We start from the raw sequence: 24,359 nt of genomic DNA, 5'->3' as shown, positions 1-24,359 counted from the left end.
ACAAGGACACAGATACTTAATTATCAAACTTTAATTGGAAAGACTAGTCTTACAGAATAAAACAACAGGCTAACCATTAAGGTTACACTTAAAAAAATTCCAGCAGTGCAAATCTAATAGACTAAATCTTTTTCATCTCCTCCAAAACAGGCTTTCGATTATTCAAAGATACCAGTATGGTACTCATATTTCAGTTTTCCAATAACTCTGCAGTTGGAAGTGTTTCTTTTAATTAAAAATCAATTGGTTTAACATGCTTTTAAGAAGTGGTCCGAATCCAGAATCACTGGGAATTCAACAAAGCCGTTCTTTCCCTGGGAGATCAAACCTACCAAGGTGCTCACAATTCTCCTGCCCACCCATAGCTTTTTAAGAGGGCAGCCTTGAAGGAGGCAGACCCATCTAAGAATCCAAGACCACCAGAAGGAGGTGGATTTTTAGATTGCCAAGCCACATGATAAAAGTTCTTTTTCGAGGGAACAGAGGTGAGCGGGAGACAGAGAGTGGGTGCCATGGAAGGAGAACGTTGAAAGCAAAACTTTGCACTGCCAAATTGGCACACCAAGCCACTGAAGCACGGTCAAGAGATCTGAGCAAATGCGGTGGCCTGCTCTTACAGGCACATTAGTACTTTAGAATCAGGAGGAAAAAGAGAGGGGAGCCAAAGGGAAAAAGACCCTTCCCATTGAAATATGGCATACTTTTCAAGAAATGGCAATGTCGGGGGGAGGTGGGGGGAGATGGGGAATTAATCTCTTTGGCTCTTTAAAAAGTAAAGCAGCAATGAACTGAGGAACAGAACCAAGGTGCTGACATCAGGTTACATTAATTACAAATTGGGGTGGGGAGAGGGGTTTGGTTCTCTCCCAGCTCACTTGGTTGGTGTTCTTTGACTGTGCCTAAGAGATTCATCAAAGTGCTTCCTTAGTCTTTAAAAGGTTCTACTGCAGCTAGGAACAGTTCCATCTCACAGTAAAATCTTCACTTTAACACCAAAGAGTTCCAAGTACAGTATGGCAGATTTGATCACTGGGCATACATTCGGGGGCCCCAGGCCCAACCGATGACTAGGCCTCTTATGCAAAATACAATCAGGAAGGTGCTTACAGTTGTGACCAACACAGAGAAAATGGAGGGTCAGACAGTACTATTCTGGCCAGGACAAAAGCACATACAGGGCTCTGTGGAGAACAGGTAACAAAGTGGAAGCATTCAGGCTCTCTAGCTGTGGGTACCCGTTTCCAGAAACCATTCCCTTACATTCTACAAGCTTCCGCTATTCTCTCTGCTAGCCCGAAAGGTCGCGGGGACGGGAAGAGGAGAAGAAGACCGCCACCAATGATCGGAGCCCAGGTTAGAGCAACCCGTCCCTGCTTCCTCAAGACTTTCCACTCGCCGATTAAAGCGGAAATTAGTCACGAGGTGGAGAGGACCACTTCCGAACCTTCGCCTGACAGGAGTTGATCACGGGAGTGATCGAGAGGAAAAGGTTGATTTTAATTTTACCTATAAGAAAGAGTCGGGTGGAGGTGCTTTTCACAGAACTTCAGCCAAAAAACAAAACAAAAAAACCCCAAACCAACCTCTGAAAGGACTGGGGGAGTGTAAGTCTTCACAGAGGCCAGTCACGGTCCCAAAAAAGACCAAAACAGAAGAGCTAAAAAGGATACACCTGCCCAATCAGTGGCTTCTTTTGATTTTTCCTTCTTCCACTGTCCCTGAGATTGATTACGTCCCCATAACTCCACAGACACCTGAAGACTGTATAAAGGGGGAAGGCTCCTTACAGCGTCCTCCCGGAGATTTGCGGTAGGCTCTATTCAATCTCTTTGACTCTCCCGCCCAGAGAGACATAAAAATCTATCCTATATGGTACTGTTATATTTGTAGTCTCTCTTTAAATAAGCACAAAGCACAAATGATTGGGGAAAATATTACATCCGATTAAATCCTCTTTACTGTACTATCCAGCTAGAGATGAGCAGACTGGCTTCAGGCTGAGCATTTAAACAAACACTAGCGAGATATTGGGGAGGCAGGACAGAGCCTCTGAAAGCCTCACGTTAGTGGGGACAAGGAAAAAAAATCTTCACTTTACCTTTGACGGGAGGGAAAATGGAGCAAGTCAATGGATGAGAAAATAGGAGGAAATGGGAGAATCGAAAATTGGAACCATGAATGCCAAAACATTACTGGCTATATTTGCATTGCAGCGGGATAAAGCAGTAGTGAAGGGCAGCTAAAGAAAGAACATATACACTTTCCTTCATACACTGTAACTGTAAACCTGCTGCGGACATTGAACATTGTACATAAGAACTTGATGCATAAATGCTGTGCTACTTTTTTTTTTGCAAGAAATGGAGACTGGTCACAGTTTCTTTGAAACCTCAATATATATAGCTGTGCCCTTACTAAAGCAATATTAAAATGATTTTCCTATACATACACGGGAACAATTTTAATACAAATCTTTTTTAAAAGCAGATTACCCTTTGTGAAAGCCAGGATTTCCAAAGTACATGAGGGAATAAAGGTGAAAAATGATTTCTCGTTGGTTTATGCTGCATAGTTGCCTCAAATAAACACCCACGGAAAACACAATGTATATGTCTACACAAGGTGCTTCGGGGAGAGGAATTTTCCTCTGAAGCAGGTGGGGGCTGGGGGAGAAAGGGTTTTTTTGCCACGCTTCCAAATGGGGCCAGGTTAAAGGTTAAGTGGCAAATTAAAATAACAGCCAACCCGGTGACCAAGACTGTCCCAGCAACCATTGGTTGGGGTGAAGTGCTGATGTCCCAGAATAAGTCAGTGTTTCAAGCCTCTCAGCTAGGCTAGTCTTGACCATTATCAGGCTGGGCGGTACCCAGACTCTGGGCGGGGTGGAGGCAGATTCCCTAGTAATTCTGGTAGCAGCAGCAGCAGCTATCAAATGAGCAGACTAGAAGGCAGAAGGGGTCACGCACATTAGGAATAAGGGGGAGGGCATACTCTTAAAACAAAAAAGTGTCCTTTTTACCTATGAGCCCGACAACCTCATTCAACCCTTCTCTGCTGAATGGCAACGAAAAGTTTGGTAGGCACCAAGTCAGACTGGAACCGTGGCTGCTAGTCTTAGCCCTGATAAGTACAGGATCTATTACTTTGAAACACTCTTTTCTTCAAATTGCTGGGTTAATTTGGCCCTAGAGACACGTTCATTATAGTTCTCCCGATCTTCTAAAGCCAGTAACTGGATTTTTTTTAATTTTACTTTATCCGTTTGGTTTTGACTCCTCTCTCCCAATAACAAAGTGATTCCCCTCCTACAGAATTCTGAGTGCGCAAATGCTGCGAGAGAAGCACAAGCACAGAGGATGGGGATGTTTTATAACCTCAAACTGCAGCCTCCTTATGGGCCAATGTGCCCAGGTGATTCTAGAAATTGGAGTGAGGGAGGGAAAAAAAAAAAGAATCAGGGGTTGTCAAGACCCAGCCTCTAGGGCTTGACTAGTTCAAAGAGAATGACAAAAGGAAGGAAACACTTAAACACAGCCATTTATAAAAAGTGAATTTCCAGCTCCAAAGTCTCTAAAAAACTCTACTAGTGTAGTCCAAGGGGAAACAAAACAAAACAGAAAACCCCAAAAAGTGTAAAAGTGTTTCTCAGGGGATTAAGATTGGGAACCCAAGTGAGGCATCCAATGCAGATCCAATGCTTTCAATCTTGCCATTTTAAGACAATCAAATAATGGCAGGCTCCTTTCAAGGAAAGACTCAATTTGACAGAACTTGAGATAAAGGCCACTTGAGCAGGATGGCTGGGGGGGATAAAGGAAATGGCTGGATGGCACGCGGACGAGGAACAACTATCCAAGGAACCATCAGACTTCACTGTCAAGGGGAAAATAGGACCTGTCCAAGGCGGGGTGGCTAAAGAGGGATTTCTTCCCAACTTGGTTCCTGGACAGATCTTCGTCCTTTCTGCCTTACCCTGGTAAGCCAGCACTTGGATCCTGACAAATGAAGATGGCACCAAGGAAAAGGGCTACATTTCTAACACTAAGGCTCATGGCACAGGGTTGGCTGAAGGGTAATGAAATACTGCCACATTTCCGCCCAATAGCCAACTTGGGGAGCCTAAACCTCGTTTGCAATACCGTAGGCCGCAATTGCGTCAGAAAACAAGCTGCATAGACATGCTGGACCGTAAAGGCAAGATTTAGGAGAGTAGGAAACGGATAGATACCTCCTTTAAGTTTAGCCTGCCCCAAGGTGAGCGGGCCACCGGGCACCACCAGAGGCATTTCCCTCCCCCAGCTCGCGACAATCAGCATCTGAGAGGAGTCAGGAGAACCAGCCCTAAAAGACAAACAGTAGGGGCCGGTGCCGGGAGGCGAGAAAGTACAAAAATTATCTTTGGGCTGAAAAAACACAATCAAAAGTTCAATTCTGCTCTTGGGGTGAGGTGGAGGAGGGAAAGAGTCAAACCTGAAAAGGCCAGGAAAAATATGGCTTTACTAATCTAGCCCCCCCCACTCCCAGTTTGCATACTGTTTATAGAGTTAATTTGAGAGAAAATAAGCGAGTCTCAAAGTTCTCAGCCACAACAAATTAGTCAAGTTAATTCAAACCCTTGGTTTGCAACCAAGGACTTCTGAAAATATTTGCCTTCTGTTTCCAAATTCACACAGACTGGGCAACACAGTGATGATTTCTTGTTCCAAACCAGAGCCGGGAGATCTGCTCCTCAGCAGATTTAAGAGTATTCCACACCGACACGTTCTGAATTTACATTTATTCGTTTCCGTCTTATCCACTTTAAATATACTTTGAAGCTGACTGCGGGGAAGGGACTCTGCAATTTTAAGTTAAAAAGTCAACTAAGGGTGAAAGTACATCACCTCTGGCTTCGCTCAATGTCGCCTCAGAGTGGATTTTCTTAATAAAAGTTCCAGTCCTGTGAAATCCAGGGACGTCGCAGGCCTGTCCCAGCAGTGTCCTTAGGTTTAGGTCAGTCTCCTGTGCCAGAGGTGAAAGTGCTTTCAAAAATACTGCCATTTTCCCAGCACAGTGTCTTTGATTGCATCCACATATTGAGTTGGAACCCAGTACACCCAGTAGTATGAGGCTTCCGTAGGACCCAACTGAAATGCCTGAAAGGGAAAAAGGAAACCAAGGTCAATTTCAGTCCCAAAGGCCCTAAAACGAACAGGACGGCGACAACGGGGAGAGTTACATCTCTCTGTACACTGATTATCCTACTTCCCCTCATTCTAATTCAAAAAGGGCGGGGGGAGTCGAATGCCTCTACTGTCGGACAATCATTTGCTAAGCACTTACTGGGTGCACTGTACTAAGCGCTTGGCAGAGCACAATACAACAAACATTCCCTGTCCACAAGGAGCTTAATTCCATCCTCTAGGTGATCCTTCGAAGAGCATGGGTTTGGGAGTCAAAGGTCGTGGGTTCTAATCCTGGCTCTGCCACTTGTCTGCTGGGTGACCTAGGACAAGCCAATTAACCTCTGTGCCTCAGTTACCTCATCTGTAAAATGGGGATTAAGACTGTGAGCCCCACGTGGGACAATCTGATTACCTGGTATCTCCCCCAGCGCTTAGAACAGTGCTTGGCACATAGTAAGCACTTAACAAATACCATTATTACTATTACTATATGACACGAAGGTGGATTATTCTCCTCAGGACAAAGGCAGGGATGATTCCCAGTGGCAGCCAAGAGCAGAAAAGAATGTATCCCTTTGGATTTCAATTCCAGGAACAAGGAATGACATGTCCACTTCAATTAAACAGCCCCTCACGGAGTCAATAATTGCATAGTTTCTTTTAAATGTGTTCAGTTACCAAGACACATCACGTTCACCCTGTTGCCCGGGGTTTTAAATGAGATTAGAGATAAGAAGGGTGGTGAACCGAACCCTAAATAATCAGAGCTGCCCCTGCTCAGAATAGCAATTGCATTTCTGGAGGAACCACTAGATAGCAGCAGCGACTGAGGCTGCTGACTGCACTGGGGAAATCACAAGATTCAGAGTATGAAGCTAATGCAGGAAGTGCACAACTCTTGCACTTGTGCAGAAGTATGCATTCAGTTATTACTCAGATTCCACTATTTGTGAATATCTTTATTTCTCCCTAATTCCACTGTATCCTGCTTCTTGTGGGGAGGCGATGCGTTTTCATCTTCCGTTATATTACCCCCAACCCACCATGTGCTTCGTAGGCACACAACAGAAGCAATTACTACTACATGACAATGTTGCAACCTTGTAACCAGCATGACCAAGAGGAAAGAGCAAGGTCCTGGGAGTCAGAAGACCTGGGTTCTAATCCAGGCTCTGCCACTTGCTTGCTGTGTGATCTTGGGGAAGCCACTTAGCTTTTCTGTATCTCAGTTTCCCCTTCTGTAAAATGAGGATGAAATACCTGTTCTCCCTCTCCCTTAGACTGCGACCTTCACGCCCGACAGGGATTATGTCTGAACTGACTATCTTGCATCTATCTCAATGCTTACTACCTATGAATACCTCAATTATCATCACCATTAACCTCAGTACCAAATTGGTAGCCAAATGGTGATTCCCTGACCTTGCTACTGCAGCATGGGACTTTGGAAAACCCACAGGAGGGGAGTGAGGGGAGGAGAGGGAGAGAGGGGGAGGCGCACAACCTTGTGAAAATGTATAACCCTCTTGAAGGAGTAGAACCTGCCACCATCAGGATCCCCTGAAAAAGGGGAATCTCTCTGGGAGAGACCCCTTCTAGGGAATTGGCCAAGAGGCTACCTGACTTGGCTCTAGGCTACCGTTCCAGACCCCTCCTTGGACAACGCCCTAGGGAGCTTAGAGTACGTCAGACTGGGCTCTCATCGTAGACTCTTCACCAGTGTCAGGATTGCAGTGCCTGGAAGTTGGTATTCCCCCAGCCACACAGTTGCACAGGAAATTGATTAAGCAACACGGCCTGGGTTACTAAGGCTCAACTCCTTATTGCCCTATACCAGCCATGGAAGTCATTCCAGTCTGTTCATCCAGTGAGTTTTTTCTTGGGGGGGTGGGGGGTGGGAAAGGGACAGATGGACTCAAATTCCTGCCCAACCAGCGTCTGATACCAGGCAAGCTATTCCACAACACCACGTCAACAGTGACACTTCATTACTGTAATCTGAAATTCAAGGACAGGGATGCACACCCCGACTGAACTGGGTTTAGATTCTAAAATGTCACCAGTCACAGTACTGAATGAATAGCTAATTTACTTGGAGAACTGTGATAGGCCCTGTGGGGCATGACACAAACAAACAAAAAAACCCCCACCTCGCCTACCTCCCGCCTGTCACTGCTTATAATCTAATGGGTATTTTTAATTAAGCTGCAATAAGGCATCTAATTAATTGGGGAACTGCAATACTTTCAGTGTCACACCATTCTGAAAGCAGATATAACCCTGACGCGTTCAAGAACTGGAAACAACTCATATCTATACAGATCTAATTTCTCGGATCATTGAGGTCCAGCACTACTTAGAGATGGGAAGTAAGAAAGAAGAGGGCAAACTGCATCATCATTAGGACATTGGCAGACCCTTGGAAATGCTTACGTACACTGCCCATAGTTCTTTGGGGACACTGGATTATTTTGCAGCACTCAGCATCTACTAGACTGATCTTTCTCCAGCGGATTAAATATGGTGGTCTGATATTCTTGATAATGTTAGCAAACCAGTATTTTACTTCCCTGACTCCACTCCCAGACCTCAGAGGACAGAAACTTTAAAATGAAAATTCCTCAGTTAATACCGGAGTATGACTATTTTCCTGGCTTCAAAGCAAAACTGCATTCAGTTAAACAAGTAATACTGAGTTTCTGCAACAGTTGCCATCTTTACTCAACCTAATGCCACAGGATTAACAAAAAAAAAAACCCTTAGCATAAGGGGGAGACCCATTAACATGCCACATAAATAATAATAGAAATGCCTACAGACTCATTGTCTGGTTTTAAATTCTAACAGAAAGATATGCTTTCAATAGATTCTAGATTCCAGCAAGCCAAATTTCAGTGTCTTCCCAGGAAAGAATCGAGGCTTTTTTGTTGTTGGAATTAAGAAATCGATCCTATTACCGAGCCAGATGAATTACTTACCATCATGTGATAATCTTCATGTCCTTCAATAGGTTCACTGACCACATTTTTAATGGATCCCATGGGTAGTTTTTCAGTTCTCTCTAAGATACGTAAAATTGCAGTGATTATTAAAAGGCACTCATATTTCAGTCCATTTGACATACGAAACCATTAGTCAGCACTCGGCGTTCCCTTCCAATGTTTTCTTCCTGATCAAGCTCAACGTGTTTTTTACCCTTTAAATCCTCCAAACTCTGAAGCTTAGCTTGCTGGCTAACTTCCTTAGGAACAGGATGATCTTTATCAGTGCTCTCTGTGCCTGATTAGACTGCTTAGGAGTGAACACAGAGCATGCATATTCAATCACTGGATTGCTTGGGCAGGATTACTCAGGTGCAGATGTTAAGTAGGGTCTTTAATTGTGAACATGTCAAACTTTTCAAGAGCAGAAAGGATATTTTCTCCTTGCTGGGCTCACTTGCAAACAACATTGGTTGCTAAAAATACCCAAACGGCTAGATTTTCATGCTTATAATGGTATTTGTTAAGCGCTTAATATGCGCCAAGACTGTTCTAAGCAACGGGGCAGATACAAGGTAATCAAGTTGCCCCATGAGGGGCTCACAGTCTTAATCCCCATTTTACAGATGAGGTCACTGAGGCACAGAGAAGTTAAGTGGCTTGCCCAAGGCCACACAGCAGACAAGTGGTGGAACCGGGATTAGAATCCATGTCCCCTGACTCCGAAGCCTGTGCTCTTTCCATTAAGCCACGCTGCTTCTGTGTTTCTAGGTGGTGCTTTTATTACCAAAGCACCTTATATTATTTAGTGATTTATTCCTCACAACACCCCAACGAGGTACGGTTCAGGTATTATTCCCCCCCCAATTTACAGTCAGGGAAACTGAGGCATGGGGATGTTAAGTGACTTGCCCAAGGCCACACAGGGAATGGGTGTCACAGCTGGAACTCGAATCCGGGACCTTCGGCTTTCAGGACCACGGCTCTTCCATCACGCGACCCAGGTGTGCCTCTGACATGGCCTTTAAAGAACGCCAAATAATTCTATGACGTTTACTCTTGCTTTACACTACACATCAGGAGGAATGAGCTAAGATTTAGGGTAATTTAGAAATGGTGGTAAGATAGTCAGATGGTGGGGGCTGTGGGCAGTGATCAGAGTGAGGGGATTGAGGGGACTGAGGAGAAGACAGAGTTCAGACAATGTGCCGTGGCAAAGGTACAAGAAAACGGGCTGATGTGGGTGTGATGAGGCAATGGGAAGGAATGGGGGTTTGACATCCAAAACACTGTATTTCCAACTAAAAGGTGAAAATACACACTTCAACAAAGAAATCAGGAAGGAAAAGGAAAAAAAAATTCTCCATTCTCTTTTTCTTCTTATCCATAAACTATCTTGGGTCTGCCTCCCCCATTAGACAGTAAGTTCCTTGACGTCACGGATTCTCTCTCGCTTTACTGTACTCACCCAAGCACTTACTCAGTGCTTCACATAGAGTAATAGGTGAGATCCTAGTGACCGACCCTGAACAAAGATGAATCTGACCATCATGTGGAAGACATTTCCCCAATTTTTCCTAAGTTCTCCACTGAAACAGGAAGTCTCTCGACTAAGAAAGCTGATATTCAGCTGTTTCGGTTCAGTGGGGAAAGTTAACAGTGTTGAAGAGCCATCTATGAAAGGTCTTGTCTTTGCCAAAATGGGGAGACAAAGGTGGACCCAAAATTGCTTTTCACCAAATCCCATGACATCACAACAAGAGGGTACCAGTTGAAGCTTGAAGGTAGTAGAATCCAATATAAAAGGAAACCTGCTCCTACAGTCCAGATGTGGAGTGCGCGGAATCCGCGGCTCCAGAAGTGGGGCCGGCTTAAAAAAAAAAAAATGTCAGCAGGCTCCGGAAGGGTTTGGCCATAAACTCACAATAGGCATTACTGGAGGGGAAAGTCAGAGACGAAGAGGGGAAGAGTTAAGGATGCTAGCTGGAACACGCCTATTAGACTCCAAGCCAAGGAGGGCAGCCTGAGCTGCTGCTGGGTGAAAAAAAGCCATCCCGGGCGAGGGGCCGACTTAGAAAACCGCCAAGTTACACCGAAATGAGAGGATTCTGGACGTAGAGCCATTAAGGAGACTGTATAATAGCGGCCTGGTACCTTTAGTGCCGATCCACAGTTGATCTTGCTCTAGTTTAAAGGTAAGTCTCACTTTTCCTCCTGTCTTATTGTACATGCCCGATAATGGTACCGTTGGCAGCCGCTCCTGGAAACGCAAGACAAGAACCATTGCGGTAATAAGGGCCACTGAGACAACTGAAGGGAACAACAAAGATAGAGAAGCTGAACTACAGAACGCAAGAAACGGCGACTTTTTTCTCCTACAAAACAGTACGGGGAAGAAGAGGTGGAGCAAGCTTCAGAAAAACCACAAACATTTTAGTGGTCACAGATTTCAGAATGAGCACAACAGGTCAAGTGGCTTTGCTTACCTGGGCACCCTTAACCGAAGGCATCACGTCTTCAGGTTTTCCTTTATCTAACACTTTTCTGTGTTGCTAGAACATAAGTCAAAAATTAGAATCTAGAGAAACATGGCTGAAGTGTGGTGTTTACTACTGCCCTGCCCCCACCAACCCCAAATTGTTCCAGCAGCCCTAGGCCTCTGGGAAACCAAACCCATACCAGATATTTGGACGTAAACCCGGCTAATATCAGGGATCCCTCAGGTCAATTAAAATCAACCAATGCCTCTCTTCCTCCCCATTTACACAGTTCATTTCCCACCTTCGCCTACCTGAACTTTATATGACTGACAAGGCAAGATTGGAAGGTTTCTGTCTCAGGCTAGGCAGATGAATTAACAATCAGTCCGGTCAATACTGGCACAACCCTTCTGTCTGTTCTCTAGCCCTTGGAAAGATCAGTTGCAGAAGCACAAAGACAGACCACTAATTCTTGGCACCCGGTATGACAGGGTTAAACTCTCGCCAAGTCATCCATTTGAACACATTTTTGTATGACCAGGAAAGAAGCTTATTGCTTTTTCACAAAGAGTTCCAAGGTATCAATTATAAAATAGAAAAAAAAATGATTTATCTTCCACCTGGAAGTCAGGAGTTCTCAAATCCTAAAATCCCACCTCCCCCCACCCCCCAAACCTGGCCAGGAAAACCACAAACTCCTCCTCCCGCTCCCGGAATCGCTCTTCCATTTCTAATTTTTGCTGGAGCTCTTGGTGCTCAACACACATCCACAGAGTAGGAGGGGAAGCAGAGACTAAGTCACACTGGCACGCCACCAATCGAGAGGAACTTTTCCCCTTTCGGGGAATGTGGAAGAGAAAACAGTAGCTGAGCTACATCCTGGTATATTATTTTAATAAAATGAGAGGATTGGGCAGTTCCCAGAAATGCCTGGATGGCACAGTCTTCTGTCCCTTCATGCGCTGGCTTGAGCTCGGGAGACTGTAACGATTTGGAGGTTGGGTCCCATCGGGCAGCGTGATGCCTCGTAACAACCCCCATCGGGGGATTCAAAGGCATTAAGTTAATAGCGTAATTAAGTCATGCTTTACTAGTCCCTTTTGAAGATGACACTTCTGTATGGGGAGGAGTCAGAAACCCAAGCCCTGAATTTAAGAGGAGTACTCTGTCCCCAAAGGAGGTTAAACACTGACAAAATTAGTGGATTAACAAGAAAAGCGCATGCTCACAGCTAAAAGATTTGCCAAGCACATTCAAGTGGTGATGGCCCCACAACAAATGAAGCGGCTGCCCACAGGACTGTGAAATCTTAGGAGATGAAATAAATGAATCTTATCTCTAGTCAAGAGGGCTTGATTTTTTAAAGTTTCCCGCTAGCCTCAGAGACATTAAGCAAGGTGCAAATACCACAGTCCATAGGATGCGTCAATCAACAACCCAGTTTCTTCTCCTTATCCCCCATATGCTCTTTTGCCTCAGCTGAGACTTTAGGAGGCAGTTCCTCCCACTGGACTGTAAGCTCCTTGTGGGCAGAGTACATATCTACCAACTCGGTTATACTCTACTCTCCCAAGCCCTGATCGAAGCTCTCCTAGAGAAGTGAGAGCTTAACTTCCAGACAGGGAAAGGTTTGGGCTTTCTACTGATCTAGCGAACCATATTTCGCGGCAGAGGTCACCTCTAGAAGGCAGCTCTTGCCCTCCGACTCATTTCCAGAAAGCGTTGCTGGAGGGCCATCAGCGAGGAATGGTTTCCGTGCGCTAACCCAGACAACACTCAGGGTCAGAGGATCCTGGGAATTCCCTTCCCCTTCAACCAAGTTCTTAGGATATATTCAATCAAAGCTCATGAAACAATGCTGAAAATAAATCCATTCGGTTTTACTCAATGGCTCCTCGGCAACCAAAGTCTCTCAGATTTCTACGATGGACTGCGGCCAAGAAAAAAAAAAAAGTCTTCAGGGTGGAATGGAGCCAACAGGCTGAGGCTCAGAGGTGGCATTGATCCCAGAGCCTTAGCACTATTAGCAATCAATAAACCGCTAACCTTTTGTCTACAAAGTGGCTCCTTCTTATTCTCTTCAGATTTGGACTCCTGCTGGGCTGAATCTTTGGGAGTATTTACTGCTAGAACGTCATTTATTGTTGAACCAACTACCATGATCTTGGCACCACTGGTCACTTTGATTTCCCGTAATGTTTTCTCCTCAGGTAGAAGTCCCTTAAACATGACTTTCTGCATGGCAGGTGGGAGCCCTAGGGTGGGAAAGACAGAAATGAAGACAGAATTTTTTTTTCCCCGGTGTACGTTTAGAATCGGTCGAAAAACAAACTTGAAATTAAGCTGCAAAGTCAGCCAACGACCTTACCTGTGATTGAGTGTATCTTCTGCTTCAGTTCCGCCCCTGTGTTGTCGAGGGGAAACTTCACGTCATACTTGTTTTTGTTCCAAATGATCTTTAAATCCACCAATTCCTTTCCAGCCTCGGCCTCGTCACCATTGCTGACGGAAGCCTGAGCAGAGGCGGTGTCCCCTTGGGCCTGGTCCGCCGGCACGGCGCTCTTAGATAACACAGGGTTCTCCTCTCCCGTTTCCACGCAGTTCAACTGCAGTTTGGGATTGTCCGTTTCCATGCCGGCTTCTTCAACGTCTAAAAACGAGACAGAATGCAGCCGGGTGTGAAGCGAGGCTGGGAGTAATGGGGTGGGGGGGGGGGGGGGTGAGATACGGCTTTGGGGTCCCTTGGATGGCAGAGAGGCGCTTGGAAGCATACTTTCAGAGAGTGGGTGCCAGCTCTCTCTGAGGAGGAAGGAGGGGGGTGCCAGCTCTCCCTGGGGGTGTGTATGCTAGCACTCTGGGGGGGGGGGGGGAATGCCAGCTCTCTCTGGGGGGGGGATCCCAGCTCTCTCAGGGGTGTGTGTGTGTGCCAGGTCTCTGAGGGGGCGGTGGTGCCAGCACTCTCTGGTGGGAAGGGGGTGCCAACTCTCTCTGGGGGAGTGGGGATGCCAGTTCTCTCTGGGGGAGGGAAGTGCCAGCTGTCTCTGGAGGGGGTGCCAGCTCTCTCTGGGGGGGTGTTACCACTCTCTGGGGGGGTGTCCCAGCACTCTCTGTGGGGGGGGGGGGTGTACCAGCTCTCCTGGGGGGGGTGCGGTGGTGCCAGCACTCCCTGGGGGGGAGGGGGTGCCAACTCTCTCTGGTGGAGTGGAGATGCAAGTTCTCTCTGGGGGAGGTAAGTGCCAGTTGTCTCTGGAGGGGATGCCAGCTCTCTCTGGGGGGGGGGGGGGGGGGGGGGTGTTAGCACTCTCTGGAGGGGTGTCCCAGCACTCTCTTCGGGGGGGATACCAGCTCTCTCTGAGGGGGTACCAGCTCTCTCGGGGGTGTGTGTGCCAGCTCTCGGGGGGGGGGGGGGGGGCGGTGGTGCCAGCACTCCCTGGGGGGAAGGGGGTGCCAACTCTCTCTGGGGGAGTGGGGATGCCAGTTCTCTCTGGGGGAGGTAAGTGCCAGCTGTCTCTGGAGGGGGTGCCAGCTCTCTCTGGGGGGGGGGGGGGGGAGGTGTCCCAGCACTCTCTTGGGGGGGATACCAGCATTCTCGGCGGGGGTGTGTGTGCCAGCTCTCTGGGGGTGGGGCCGGTGGTGCCAGCACTCTCTGGGGGGAAGGGGGTGCCAACTCTCCCTGGGGGAGGGAAGTGTCAGCTGTCTCTGGAGGGGGTGCCAGCCCTCTCTGGGGGAGGGGGAGTGCCAGCTCTCTCTGGGGGGGGTGCCCTCTCAGGAGCCAGGCTCCAGGGCACTAGGCTTCCTACATCCGAGGAGCCCATGGGGGGTTTCGTTCCCCGTTCCCCCTTCTTCCCCCTCGGTGTTCCCGGCCCCCGCCCCGTGTCCCGGCGCTGTGCTCTCCACCGCCGTCCGGGCCCCGGGCGCTGAGGCCGGGCCGGCTGCCCCCCCCCTTGGAGGGCAAGTTTCGGGTTGGCCCCGTCGCCCCCCGGCCCGGGGCCGGGCCCCGCCCCGCCCCGCCTCGCCCCGCCTCGCGGCCTGTCCGTTCCCCCCGAAGCGGGGCGGCCCGGTGAGGTGAGGTGAAATGAGGCGAGGCGGGGGGAGGTGAGGCGAGGCCGGGCCGGCGCCGAGGACTCACCATCCGGGGCTCCCGCCGCCGCCGCCATGATGATTGTGTCCAACGCCGCCTTGCCGTACCGCGCCGCGGAGGCTGCCGGGAAGCGTCGCCGGCCCGCCATTGGCCCCCGCCTCAGGGCGGCCCCCTCCTCCTCCCCACCCCCAACGGAAGTCGCCCCCCAACACCTGAGGCCCACCTCAAACTGCCTCAGCCTAATCTTGATTTCCAGGGGAAAGCGTCCATTCATTCAATCCTATTTAATAATAATAATAATAATGATGATGATGATTTTTGTTAAGCGCTTAGTATGTGCCAAGCACTGTTCTGAGCTCTGGGGGGAAGTCGCCCCCCAACACCTGAGGCCCACCTCAAGCTGCCTCAGCCTAATCTTGATTTCCAGGGGAAAGCATCCATTCATTCAATCCTATTTAATAATAATAATAATAATAATAATAATAATAATAGTGATGATGATTTTTGTTAAGCGCTTACTATGTGCCAAGCACTGTTCTGAGCGCTGGGGGGAAGTCGCCCCCCAACACCTGAGGCCCACCTCAAACTGCCTCAGCCTAATCTTGATTTCCAGGGGAAAGCGTCCATTCATTCAATCCTATTTAATAATAATAATAATGATGATGATGATTTTTGTTAAGCGCTTAGTATGTGCCAAGCACTGTTCTGAGCTCTGGGGGGAAGTCGCCCCCCAACACCTGAGGCCCACCTCAAGCTGCCTCAGCCTAATCTTGATTTCCAGGGGAAAGCATCCATTCATTCAATCCTATTTAATAATAATAATAATAATAATAATAATAATAATAGTGATGATGATTTTTGTTAAGCGCTTACTATGTGCCAAGCACTGTTCTGAGCGCTGGGGGGAAGTCGCCCCCCAACACCTGAGGCCCACCTCAAGCTGCCTCAGCCTAATCTTGATTTCCAGGGGAAAGCATCCATTCATTTTCAATCCTATTTAATAATAATAATAATAATAATAATAATAATGATGATGATTTTTGTTAAGCACTTACTATGTGCCAAGCACTGTTCTGAGCGCTGGGGGGAAGTCGCCCCCCCAACACCTGAGGCCCACCTCAAACTGCCTCAGCCTAATCTTGATTTCCAGGGGAAAGCATCCGTACATTCAATCCTATTTAATGATAATAATAATAATAATAATAATGATGATGATTTTTGTTAAGCGCTTACTATGTGCCAAGCACTGTTCTGAGCGCTGGGGGAAAGTCACCCCCCAACACCTGAGGCCCACCTCAAACTGCCTCAGCCTAATCCTCATTTCCAGGGGAAAGCATCCATTCATTCAATCCTATTTAATAATAATAATAATAATGATGATGATGATGATTTTTGTTAAGCGCTTACTATGTGCCAAGCACTGTTCTGAGCGCTGGGGGGAAGTCGCCCCCCAACACCTGAGGCCCACCTCAAACTGCCTCAGCCTAATCCTGATTTCCAGGGGAAAGCGTCCATTCATTCAATCCTATTTATTAATAATAATAATGATGATTTTCGTTAAGCGCTTACTATCATCATCAATCGTATTTATTGAGCACTTACTGTGTGCAGAGCACTTCACTAAGCGCTTGGGAAGTACAAGTTGGCAACATATAGAGACAGTTCCTACCCAGCAGTGGGCTCACAGTCTAAAAGGGGGAGACAGAGAACAAAACCAAACATACTAACAAAATAAAATGAATAGATGTGTACAAGTAAAATAAATAAATAGAGTAATAAATATGTACAATCATCTATACATATATACAGGTGCTGTGGGGAAGGGAAGGAGGTGAGATGGGGGGGATGGAGGGGGGACAAGGGGGAGAGGAAGGAAGGGGCTCAGTGTGGGAAGGCCTCCTGGAGGAGGTGAGCTCTCAGTAGGGACTTGAAGGGAGGAAGAGAGCTAGCTTGGCGGATGGGCAGAGGGAGGACATTCCAGGCCCGGGGGAGGACGTGGGCCAGGGGTCGATGGCGGGACAGGCGAGAACGAGGTACGGTGAGGAGATTAGCAGCAGAGACTATGTGCCAAGCACTGTTCTGAGCGCCGGGGGGAGATACAAGGTCATCAGGTTGTCCCACGTGGGGCTCCCAGTCTTCATCCCCATTTTACAGATAAGGTCACTGAGGCCCAGTGAAGTGACTTCATTCATTCATTCAATCGATTTATTGAGCGCTTACTGTGTGCAGAGCACTGTACTAAGCGCTTGGGAAGTACAAGTTGGCAACTGTGTGCAGAGCACTGTATTAAGTGTGTGGGAAGTACAAGTTGGCAACATATAGAGACGGTCCCTACCCAACATGGGCTCATTCATTCATTCATTCAATCGTATTTATTGAGCACTTACTGTGTGCAGAGCACTGTACTAAGCGCTTGGGAAGTACAAGTTGGCAACATATAGAGACGGTCCCTACCCAACAGCGGGCTCAGACTTGCCCAAAGGCACAAAGCTGACAAGCGTTTTGTTGTCTGTCTCCCCCTTCTAGACTGTGAGCCTAGAAGCCTTAAGCACTTAGTACAGTGCTCTGCACACAGTAAGCACTCAATAAATATGATTGAATGAATGAATGAATGAGCCCGCTGTTGGGTAGGGACCGTCTCTATATGTTGCCAACTTGTACTTCCCAAGCGCTTAGTACAGTGCTCTGCACACAGTAAGTGCTCAATAAATACGATTGAATGAATGAATGAATGAGCCCATGTTGGGTAGGGACCGTCTCTATATGTTGCCAACTTGTACTTCCCACACACTTAATACAGTGCTCTGCACACAGTAAGCGCTCAATAAATACGATTGAATGAATGAATGAATATATGTTGCCGACTTATACTTCCCAAGCACTTAGTCCAGTGCTCTGCACACAGTAAGCGCTCAATAAATACGATTGAATGAATGAATGTGCCAAGCACCGTTCTAAGTGCTGGGGTAGATATAAGGTCATCAGGTTGTCCCACGTGGGGCTCCCAGTCTTCACCCCCATTTTCCAGATGAGGTCACTGAGGCCCAGTGAAGTGACTTGCCTAAAGTCACACAGCTGACAAGTGTTTTGTTGTCCGTCTCCCCCTTCTAGACTATGAGCCTGTTGTTGGGTAGGGGCCGTCTCTATATGTTGCCAACTGGTACTTCCCAAGCACTTAGTGCAGTGCTCTGCACGCAGTAAGTGCTCAATAAATAAAATTGAATGAATGAATGAAAATGGCAGAGGTCGGCTTAGAACCCACGACCTCTGACTCCCAAGACATACTCTTGCCACTAAGCCCGGCTGCTTCTCTATTTATTGAGCATTTACAGCACTGTACTAAGTGTTTGGAAAGTACAATTCAGCAACTGATAGAGATGGTCCCTACCCAACAACGGGTTCACAGTGTAGAAGGGAGGTGCTCCCCTCTGTGGTGCTGGGAGAAGCAGTGTGGCCTAATTGCAAGAGCCTGGGCTTGGGAGTCAGAGGTCATGGGTTCCAATCCCGCCTCTGCCACGTGTCAGCTGTTTGACTTTGGGCAAGTCACTTCACTTCTCTGGGCCTCAGTGTCCTCATCTGCAAAATGGGGATGAAGACTGAGCCCCAAGTGGGACAACTTGATCACCTTGTATCTCCCCCAGCACTGTTAGAACAGTGCTTGGCACATAGGGTGCAGTGTGGCCGAGTGGAAAGAGCCCGGGGTTTGGGAGTCAGAGGTCATGGGTTCTAATCCTGCCTCTGCCACTTGTCAGCTATGTGACTTTGGGCAAGTCACTTCACTTCTCTGGGCCCCAGTGACCTCATCAGTAAAATGAGAAGCAGCGTGGCTCAGTGGAAAAGAGCCCGGGCTTTGGAGTCAGAGGTCATGGGTCCAAACCCCGGCTCTACCAATTGTCAGCTGTGTGACTTTGGGCAAGTCACTTAACTTCTCTGGGCCTCAGTTACCTCTTCTGTAAAATGGGGATTAAGACTGTGAGCCCCACATGGGACAACCTGATCACCTTGTAACCTCCCAGCGCTTAGAACAGTGCTTTGCACATAGTAAGTGCTTAATAAATGCCATCACTATTTTTTATTATTATTATAAAATGGGGATGAAGCCTGGGAGCCCCACGTGGGACAGCCTGATGACCTCACATCTAACCCAGCACTTAGAACAGTGCTGGGCACGTCGAGAAGCAGTGTGGCTCAGTGGAAAGAGCCCGGGTTTGGGAGTCAGAGGTCATGACTCTGCCACTTGTCAGCTGTTTGACTTTGGGCAAGTCACTTTGCTTCTCTGGGCCTCAGTGACCTCATCTGTCAAATGGGGGTGAAGACTGGGAGCCCCACGAGGGACAGCCTGATGACCTCACATCTAACCCAGCGCTTAGAACAGTGCTGGGCACGTCGAGAAGCAGTGTGGCTCAGTGGAAAGAGCCCGGGTTTGGGAGACAGAGGTCACGGGTACTAATCCTAACCCCGCCACTTGTCGGTTGTGTGACTCTGGGCAAGTCACTTCGCTTCTCTGGGCCTCAGTGACCTCATCTGTCAAATGGGAGTGAAGCCTGGGAGCCCCACGTGGGACAGCCTGATGACCTCACATCTAACCCAGTGCTTAGAACAGTGCTTGGCACGTTGAGAAGCAGTGTGGTTCAGTGGAAAGAGCCTGGGTTTGGGAGACAGAGGTCATGGGTACTAATCCTAACCCTGCCACTTGTCGGTTGTGTGACTTTGGGCAAGTCACTTCTCTGGGCCTCAGTGACCTCACCTGTCAAGTGGGGGTGAAGACTGGGAGCCCCACATGGGACAGCCTGATGACCTCACATCTAACCCGCACTTAGAACAGTGCTTAGTGCATCGAGAAGCAGTGTGGCTCAGTGGAAAGAGCCCGGGTTTGGGAGTCAGAGGTCATGGGTCCTAATCCCAACCCCGCCACTAGTCGGTTGTGTGACTTTGGGCAAGTCACTTCTCTGGGCCTCAGTGACCTCACCTGTCAAATGGGGGTGAAGACTGGGAGCCCCACATAGGACAGCCTGATGACCTCGCATCTAACCCAGCGCTTAAAACAGTGCATAGTGTGTCGAGAAGCAGTGTGGCTCAGTGGAAAGAGCCCGGGTTTGGGAGTCAGAGGTCATGGGTACTAATCCTAACCCTGCCACTTGTCACTTGTGTGACTTTGGGCAAGTCGCTTCTCTGGGCCTCAGTGACCTCACCTGTGAAATGGGGGTGAAGACTGGGAGCCCCACGTGGGACAGCCTGATGACCTCGCATCTGACCCAGCGCTTAGAACAGTGCTTGGCACACTGAGAAGCAGTGTGGCCCGGTGGAAAGAGCCTGGGTTTGGGAGACAGAAGTCACGGGTACTAATCCTAACCCCGCCACTTCATCATCAATCATCAATCGTATTTATTGAGCGCTTACTGTGTGCAGAGCACTGTGCTAAGCGCTTGGGAAGTACAAATTGGCAACATATTGTCATACACTTGTCAGTCGTGTGACTTTGGGCAAGTCATTCCGCTTCTCTGGGCCCCAGTGACTTTATCTGTCAAATGGGGGTGAAGACTGGGAGCCCCACGTGGGACAACCTGGCATCTCCCCCAGCCCTTAGAACAGTGCCAGCGTTTAGAAAAGTGCTTTGCACATAGTGAGCGCTTACTAAATGCCATTATTATGATTTTTTAAAGGGACGCTGGTCAGGCCGAAGGGGCCTTTAAGAGGCAGCGGCCCCGCCTTCGGGGGGCGGGACGTGAGTTGGCAAGGCCCGCAGCCGGAAGCGGGGCAACTGCGGCCCACATGGGCAACCTGGGCCTTCCCATGCCCACCCTCAGGGGTCTCAGGGGGCTGAGGGGCCCCAGGGGTCTCAGGGGCCCCAGGGGTCTGTCCGTCTTGTCGGTCCCTCTGCGGGCACTCGGCGGCCACCCAGCTGCCCAGGAGCCAGGCGTGCGGGTCAGGTTTGCACCCAGCCCCACAGGTAATAATAATGATAATAATAAAAATAACGGCTTTTCTTAAGCGCTGACTATGTGCCAAGCACTGTTCCAAGCGCTGGGGACGATACAGGGTCATCAAGTTGGCCCATGTGGGACTCACAGGCTTCACAGCGTGGCTCAATGGAAAGAGCACGGGCTTTGGAGTCAGAGGGCATGGATTCGAACCCCGGCTCCGCCAATTCATTCATTCAGGCGTATTTATCAATCAGTCAATCAATCAATCGTATTTAGTGAGCGCTTACTGTGTGCAGAGCACTGTACTAAGCGCTTGGGGAGTACAAGTTGGCAACATACAGAGACAGTCCCTACCCATCAGTGGGCTCACAGTCTCAAAGGGGGAGACAGAACCAAACCAAACATACTAACAAAATAAAATAAATAGAATAGATATGTACAAGTCAAATAAATAGAGTAATAAGTATGTACAAACATATATGCAGGTGCTGTGGGGAAGGGAAGGAGGTAAGATGAGGGGGATGGAGAGGGGGATTTATTGAACGCTTACTGTGTGCATTCTTTCAATCGTATTGAGCGCTTACTGTGTGCAGAGCACTGTACTAAGCGCTTGGGAAGTACAGGTTGGCAATATATAGAGGCGGCTCCTACCCAACAGAGGGCTCACAGTCTAGAAGGGGGAGGCAGACAACAAAACATATTATTAATAATAATAATAATAATGGCATTTATTAAGCACTGGGGAATTTACAAGGTGATCAGGTTGTCCCACGTGGGGCTCACAGTCTTAATCCCCGTTTTACAGAGGAAGTAACTGAGGCCCAGAGAAGTGAAGTGACGTGCCCACTTAACTTGACTTGGGACTTGACTTATTTTATTAACAAAATAAATAGAATAAATCTGTACAAATAGAGTAATAAATCCGTACAAACATATATACATATATACAGGTGCTGTGGGGAGGGGAAGGAGGTAAGGCGGGTGGGGGTGGGGGGAGGAGGGGGCTCAGTCTGGGAAGGCCTCCTGGTGTGCAGAGCACTGTACTAAGCGCTTGGGAAGTACAAGTTAGTAACGTATAGAGACGGTCCCTACCCAATAGCGGGCTCACAGTCTAGAAGGGGGAGACAGACAACAAAACACATATTAACAAAATAAAATAAATAGAATAATAAATATGTACAAGTAAAAATTGTCAGTTGTGTGACATTGGGCAAGTCACTTAACTTCTCTGGGCCTCATTTACCTCATCTGTAAAATGGGGATTAAGACTGTGAGTCCTACATGGGACAACCTGATCACCTTGTAACCTCCCCAGCGCTTAGAACAGTGCTTTGCACATACTGAGTGCTTAATAAATGCCATCATTATTATTTTATAGATGAGGGAACTGTGACACAGAGAAGTGAAGTGACTTGCCCAGAGTGGCAGAGCTGGGATTAGAACCCATGACCTCCGACTCCCAAGCCCAGGCTCTTCCCATTGAGCTATGCCGCTTCTCATCAGTGTAATATTGTCTCTCTTCCCCTCTTCTAGACTCTGAGCCCGTTGTGGGCAGGGATTGTCTCTCTTTATTGCTGTATTGTACTCTCCAAACGCTTAGTACAATGCTCGGCACACATTAAGCGCTCAATAATGAGCCTGGCATTGCACAGGCTCAATCAGTCAATAATAATAATAATAACGACCATTATGGTACTTATTAAGAGCTTACTATGTGCAAAGCACTGTTCTAAGCGCTGGGGAGATTACAAGGTGATCAGGTCCCACAGGGGGCTCACAGTCTTAATCCCCATTTTCTAGATGAGGTAACTGAGGCCCAGAGAAGTGAAGTGGTGTGCCCAGGGTCACACAGCAGGCAGGTGGCAGAGGCAGGATTAGAACCCACATCCTCTGACTCCCAAACCCATGTCCACAGACCAGGTCTGGAAGAGGGAGCTGAAGAAGATGAGGTGACTGAGGCCCAGAGAGGTGAAGTGACTTGCCCAGGGTCACACAGCTGATGGGTGGCGGAGCCAGGATTAGAACCCATTTCCTCTAACTCCCAAGCCTGGGCTCTTTCCACTAAGCCATGCTGCTTCTCCCCTTTTCAAAGCCATACTGAGAGCTCACCACCTCCAGGAGGCCTTCCCAGACTGAGTCCCCCACTTTTCCTCTGCTCCTCCTCCCCTTCCCATCACCCTGACTCCTTCCCTCTGCCCTACCCCACTCTCCGCCCCACAGCACTTGTGTATATATGTACATATTTATTATTCTAGTTATTTTACTAATGATGTGTATGTATCTATAATTTTATTTCTGTTGATCGTATTGACGCCCATCTACTTGGTTTGTTGTCTGTCTCCCCCTTCTAGACTGTGAGCCTGTTGTTGGGTAGGGATTGTCTCTGTTTCTGAATTGTACTTTCCAAGCACCTAGTACAGTGCTCTGTACACAGTAAGTGCTCAATAAATATGAATGAATGAATGCTCTGTCTAATAAACTACACTGCTTCTTTACCAAGTCGGTCATGGCAGGATTCAGGAGGAGTGACGGGAAAGGGATGAAGGCTAGGGAGAGTCCCTTTTTTTTTTTTTTGGCTGGGTTATTTTATTTTATTATTGTTTTTGGTATATGTTAAGCACTTACTATCTGTTAGGCACTGATTTAAGCGCTGGGGTGGTTACAAGCAGTGAGATCCTTCCGGGCAGGGAATGCACCTATTGTTATATTGTGCTCTCCTGAAGGCTTAGTATAGTGTTTGCATACAGTAAGAGCTCAGTAAATACACTTGAGTGAATCCAAGCCTATCATTCATTCATTCATTCATTCATTCAATCGTATTGAGCGCTTACTGTGTGCAGAGCACTGTACTAAGCGCTTGGGAAGTACAAGTTGGTAACATATAGAGACCGTCCCTATCCAACAGTGGGCTCACAGTCTAGAAGGGGGAGACAGACAATGAAACAAAACATATTAACAAAATAAGGGTTAGACACAGTCCATGTCCCACATTGGGCTCACAGACGTAATCCCCATTTTACAGATGAGGTAACTGAGGCACAGAGAAGTGAACTGACTTGCTAGTGAGCAAGCATGATTTATGCATGAAGAGAGTTCAAGCATTTTTGTATTGACACCTAGTGGGCACCACCTCATTCCGGATACTGGTATTCTCCCAAGCGCTTAGTGCAGTGCTTTGCACTCAGTAAATCCGATTGAATGAATGAATGAATGGTTCCCCCTAATTCAGTCTATCAATCGTATTTACTGAGTGATTACTGTATGCACAACACTGAGCAAAGCGCTTGGGAGAGTACTTCTCACCAATCAGGTGGACCATTTTAGCCCTGAGAGTCGCAACCTATTTTTAAAATAAACAGTAGCCACGAGTGCTCCATTTTCTTTATGTAGATATGCCCTAATGCGCAAGTGGCACAGTTAAGCAGTCGGTGCAGTTCTACCCACATGAGTGTAAAATAATTTTGCCGACTCCATGGTGGTCATTGTCAACACTGCCTTTTCCCAAAATCTTTGAGGCACCAATGATTGCTTGATTGACTAGAGAAAGAGCTCAGTGGAAAAGAGCACGGGCTTTGGAGTCAGAGGTCATGGGTTCAAATCCCAGTTCCACCAATTGTCAGCTGTGTGACTTTGGGCATATCACTTAACTTCTCTGTGCCTCAATTACCTCATCTGTAAAATGGGGATTAAGACTGTGAGCCCCAAGTGGGACATCTTGATCACCTTGT

At 47.8% G+C, this 24,359-nt stretch overlaps 2 protein-coding genes across 3 annotated transcripts in view; one reads left to right on the top strand and one right to left on the bottom strand.

Annotated features, from left to right (window-relative positions):
- Positions 1 to 13: 13 nt before the first annotated feature.
- Positions 14 to 14,821, bottom strand: UBFD1 (ubiquitin family domain containing 1). 2 transcript variants are annotated; one of them, XM_038762398.1, is made up of 7 exons: positions 14,756 to 14,821; positions 12,995 to 13,276; positions 12,673 to 12,881; positions 10,633 to 10,698; positions 10,301 to 10,406; positions 8,144 to 8,226; positions 14 to 5,135 (listed from the first exon to the last, which is right to left on the bottom strand). In XM_038762398.1, the coding sequence occupies exons 1-7, from the start codon at positions 14,781 to 14,783 to the stop codon at positions 5,025 to 5,027; spliced, it is 885 nt and encodes a 294-aa protein (XP_038618326.1). In that variant the 5' UTR covers positions 14,784 to 14,821; the 3' UTR covers positions 14 to 5,024. The 2 variants fall into 2 exon arrangements, with proteins under 2 accessions (XP_038618326.1, XP_038618327.1); XM_038762399.1 differs by lacking the exon at positions 10,633 to 10,698.
- The window catches only part of EARS2 (glutamyl-tRNA synthetase 2, mitochondrial), a 26,637-nt gene continuing 17,059 nt past the window's right edge, over positions 14,782 to 24,359 (top strand). The window contains exons 1-2 of the mRNA XM_038762775.1: positions 14,782 to 14,924; positions 20,551 to 20,657. Coding sequence (XP_038618703.1) covers positions 14,782 to 14,924; positions 20,551 to 20,657 — 250 coding nt within the window. The remainder of the gene's footprint in view (positions 14,925 to 20,550; positions 20,658 to 24,359) is intronic.

Source organism: Tachyglossus aculeatus, chromosome 21 (genome assembly GCF_015852505.1).
Source record: "Tachyglossus aculeatus isolate mTacAcu1 chromosome 21, mTacAcu1.pri, whole genome shotgun sequence".
NCBI lineage: Eukaryota > Metazoa > Chordata > Mammalia > Monotremata > Tachyglossidae > Tachyglossus > Tachyglossus aculeatus.
Note: the sequence above shows the minus strand (reverse complement) of the source record. Positions and strands in the feature narration are given on the sequence as shown.

Coding starts and splice junctions, on each gene's coding strand:
- UBFD1 (XM_038762398.1), bottom strand. CDS start 14,783: ATGGCGGCGGCGGCGGGAGCCCCGGATG. Junction 10,699..12,672: donor AGCCACTTTGTAGACAAAAG/GTTAGCGGTTTA, acceptor CTTATGTTCTAG/CAACACAGAAAAGTGTTAGA. Junction 5,136..8,143: donor ATGAAGATTATCACATGATG/GTAAGTAATTCA, acceptor TTTCCCTTTCAG/GCATTTCAGTTGGGTCCTAC.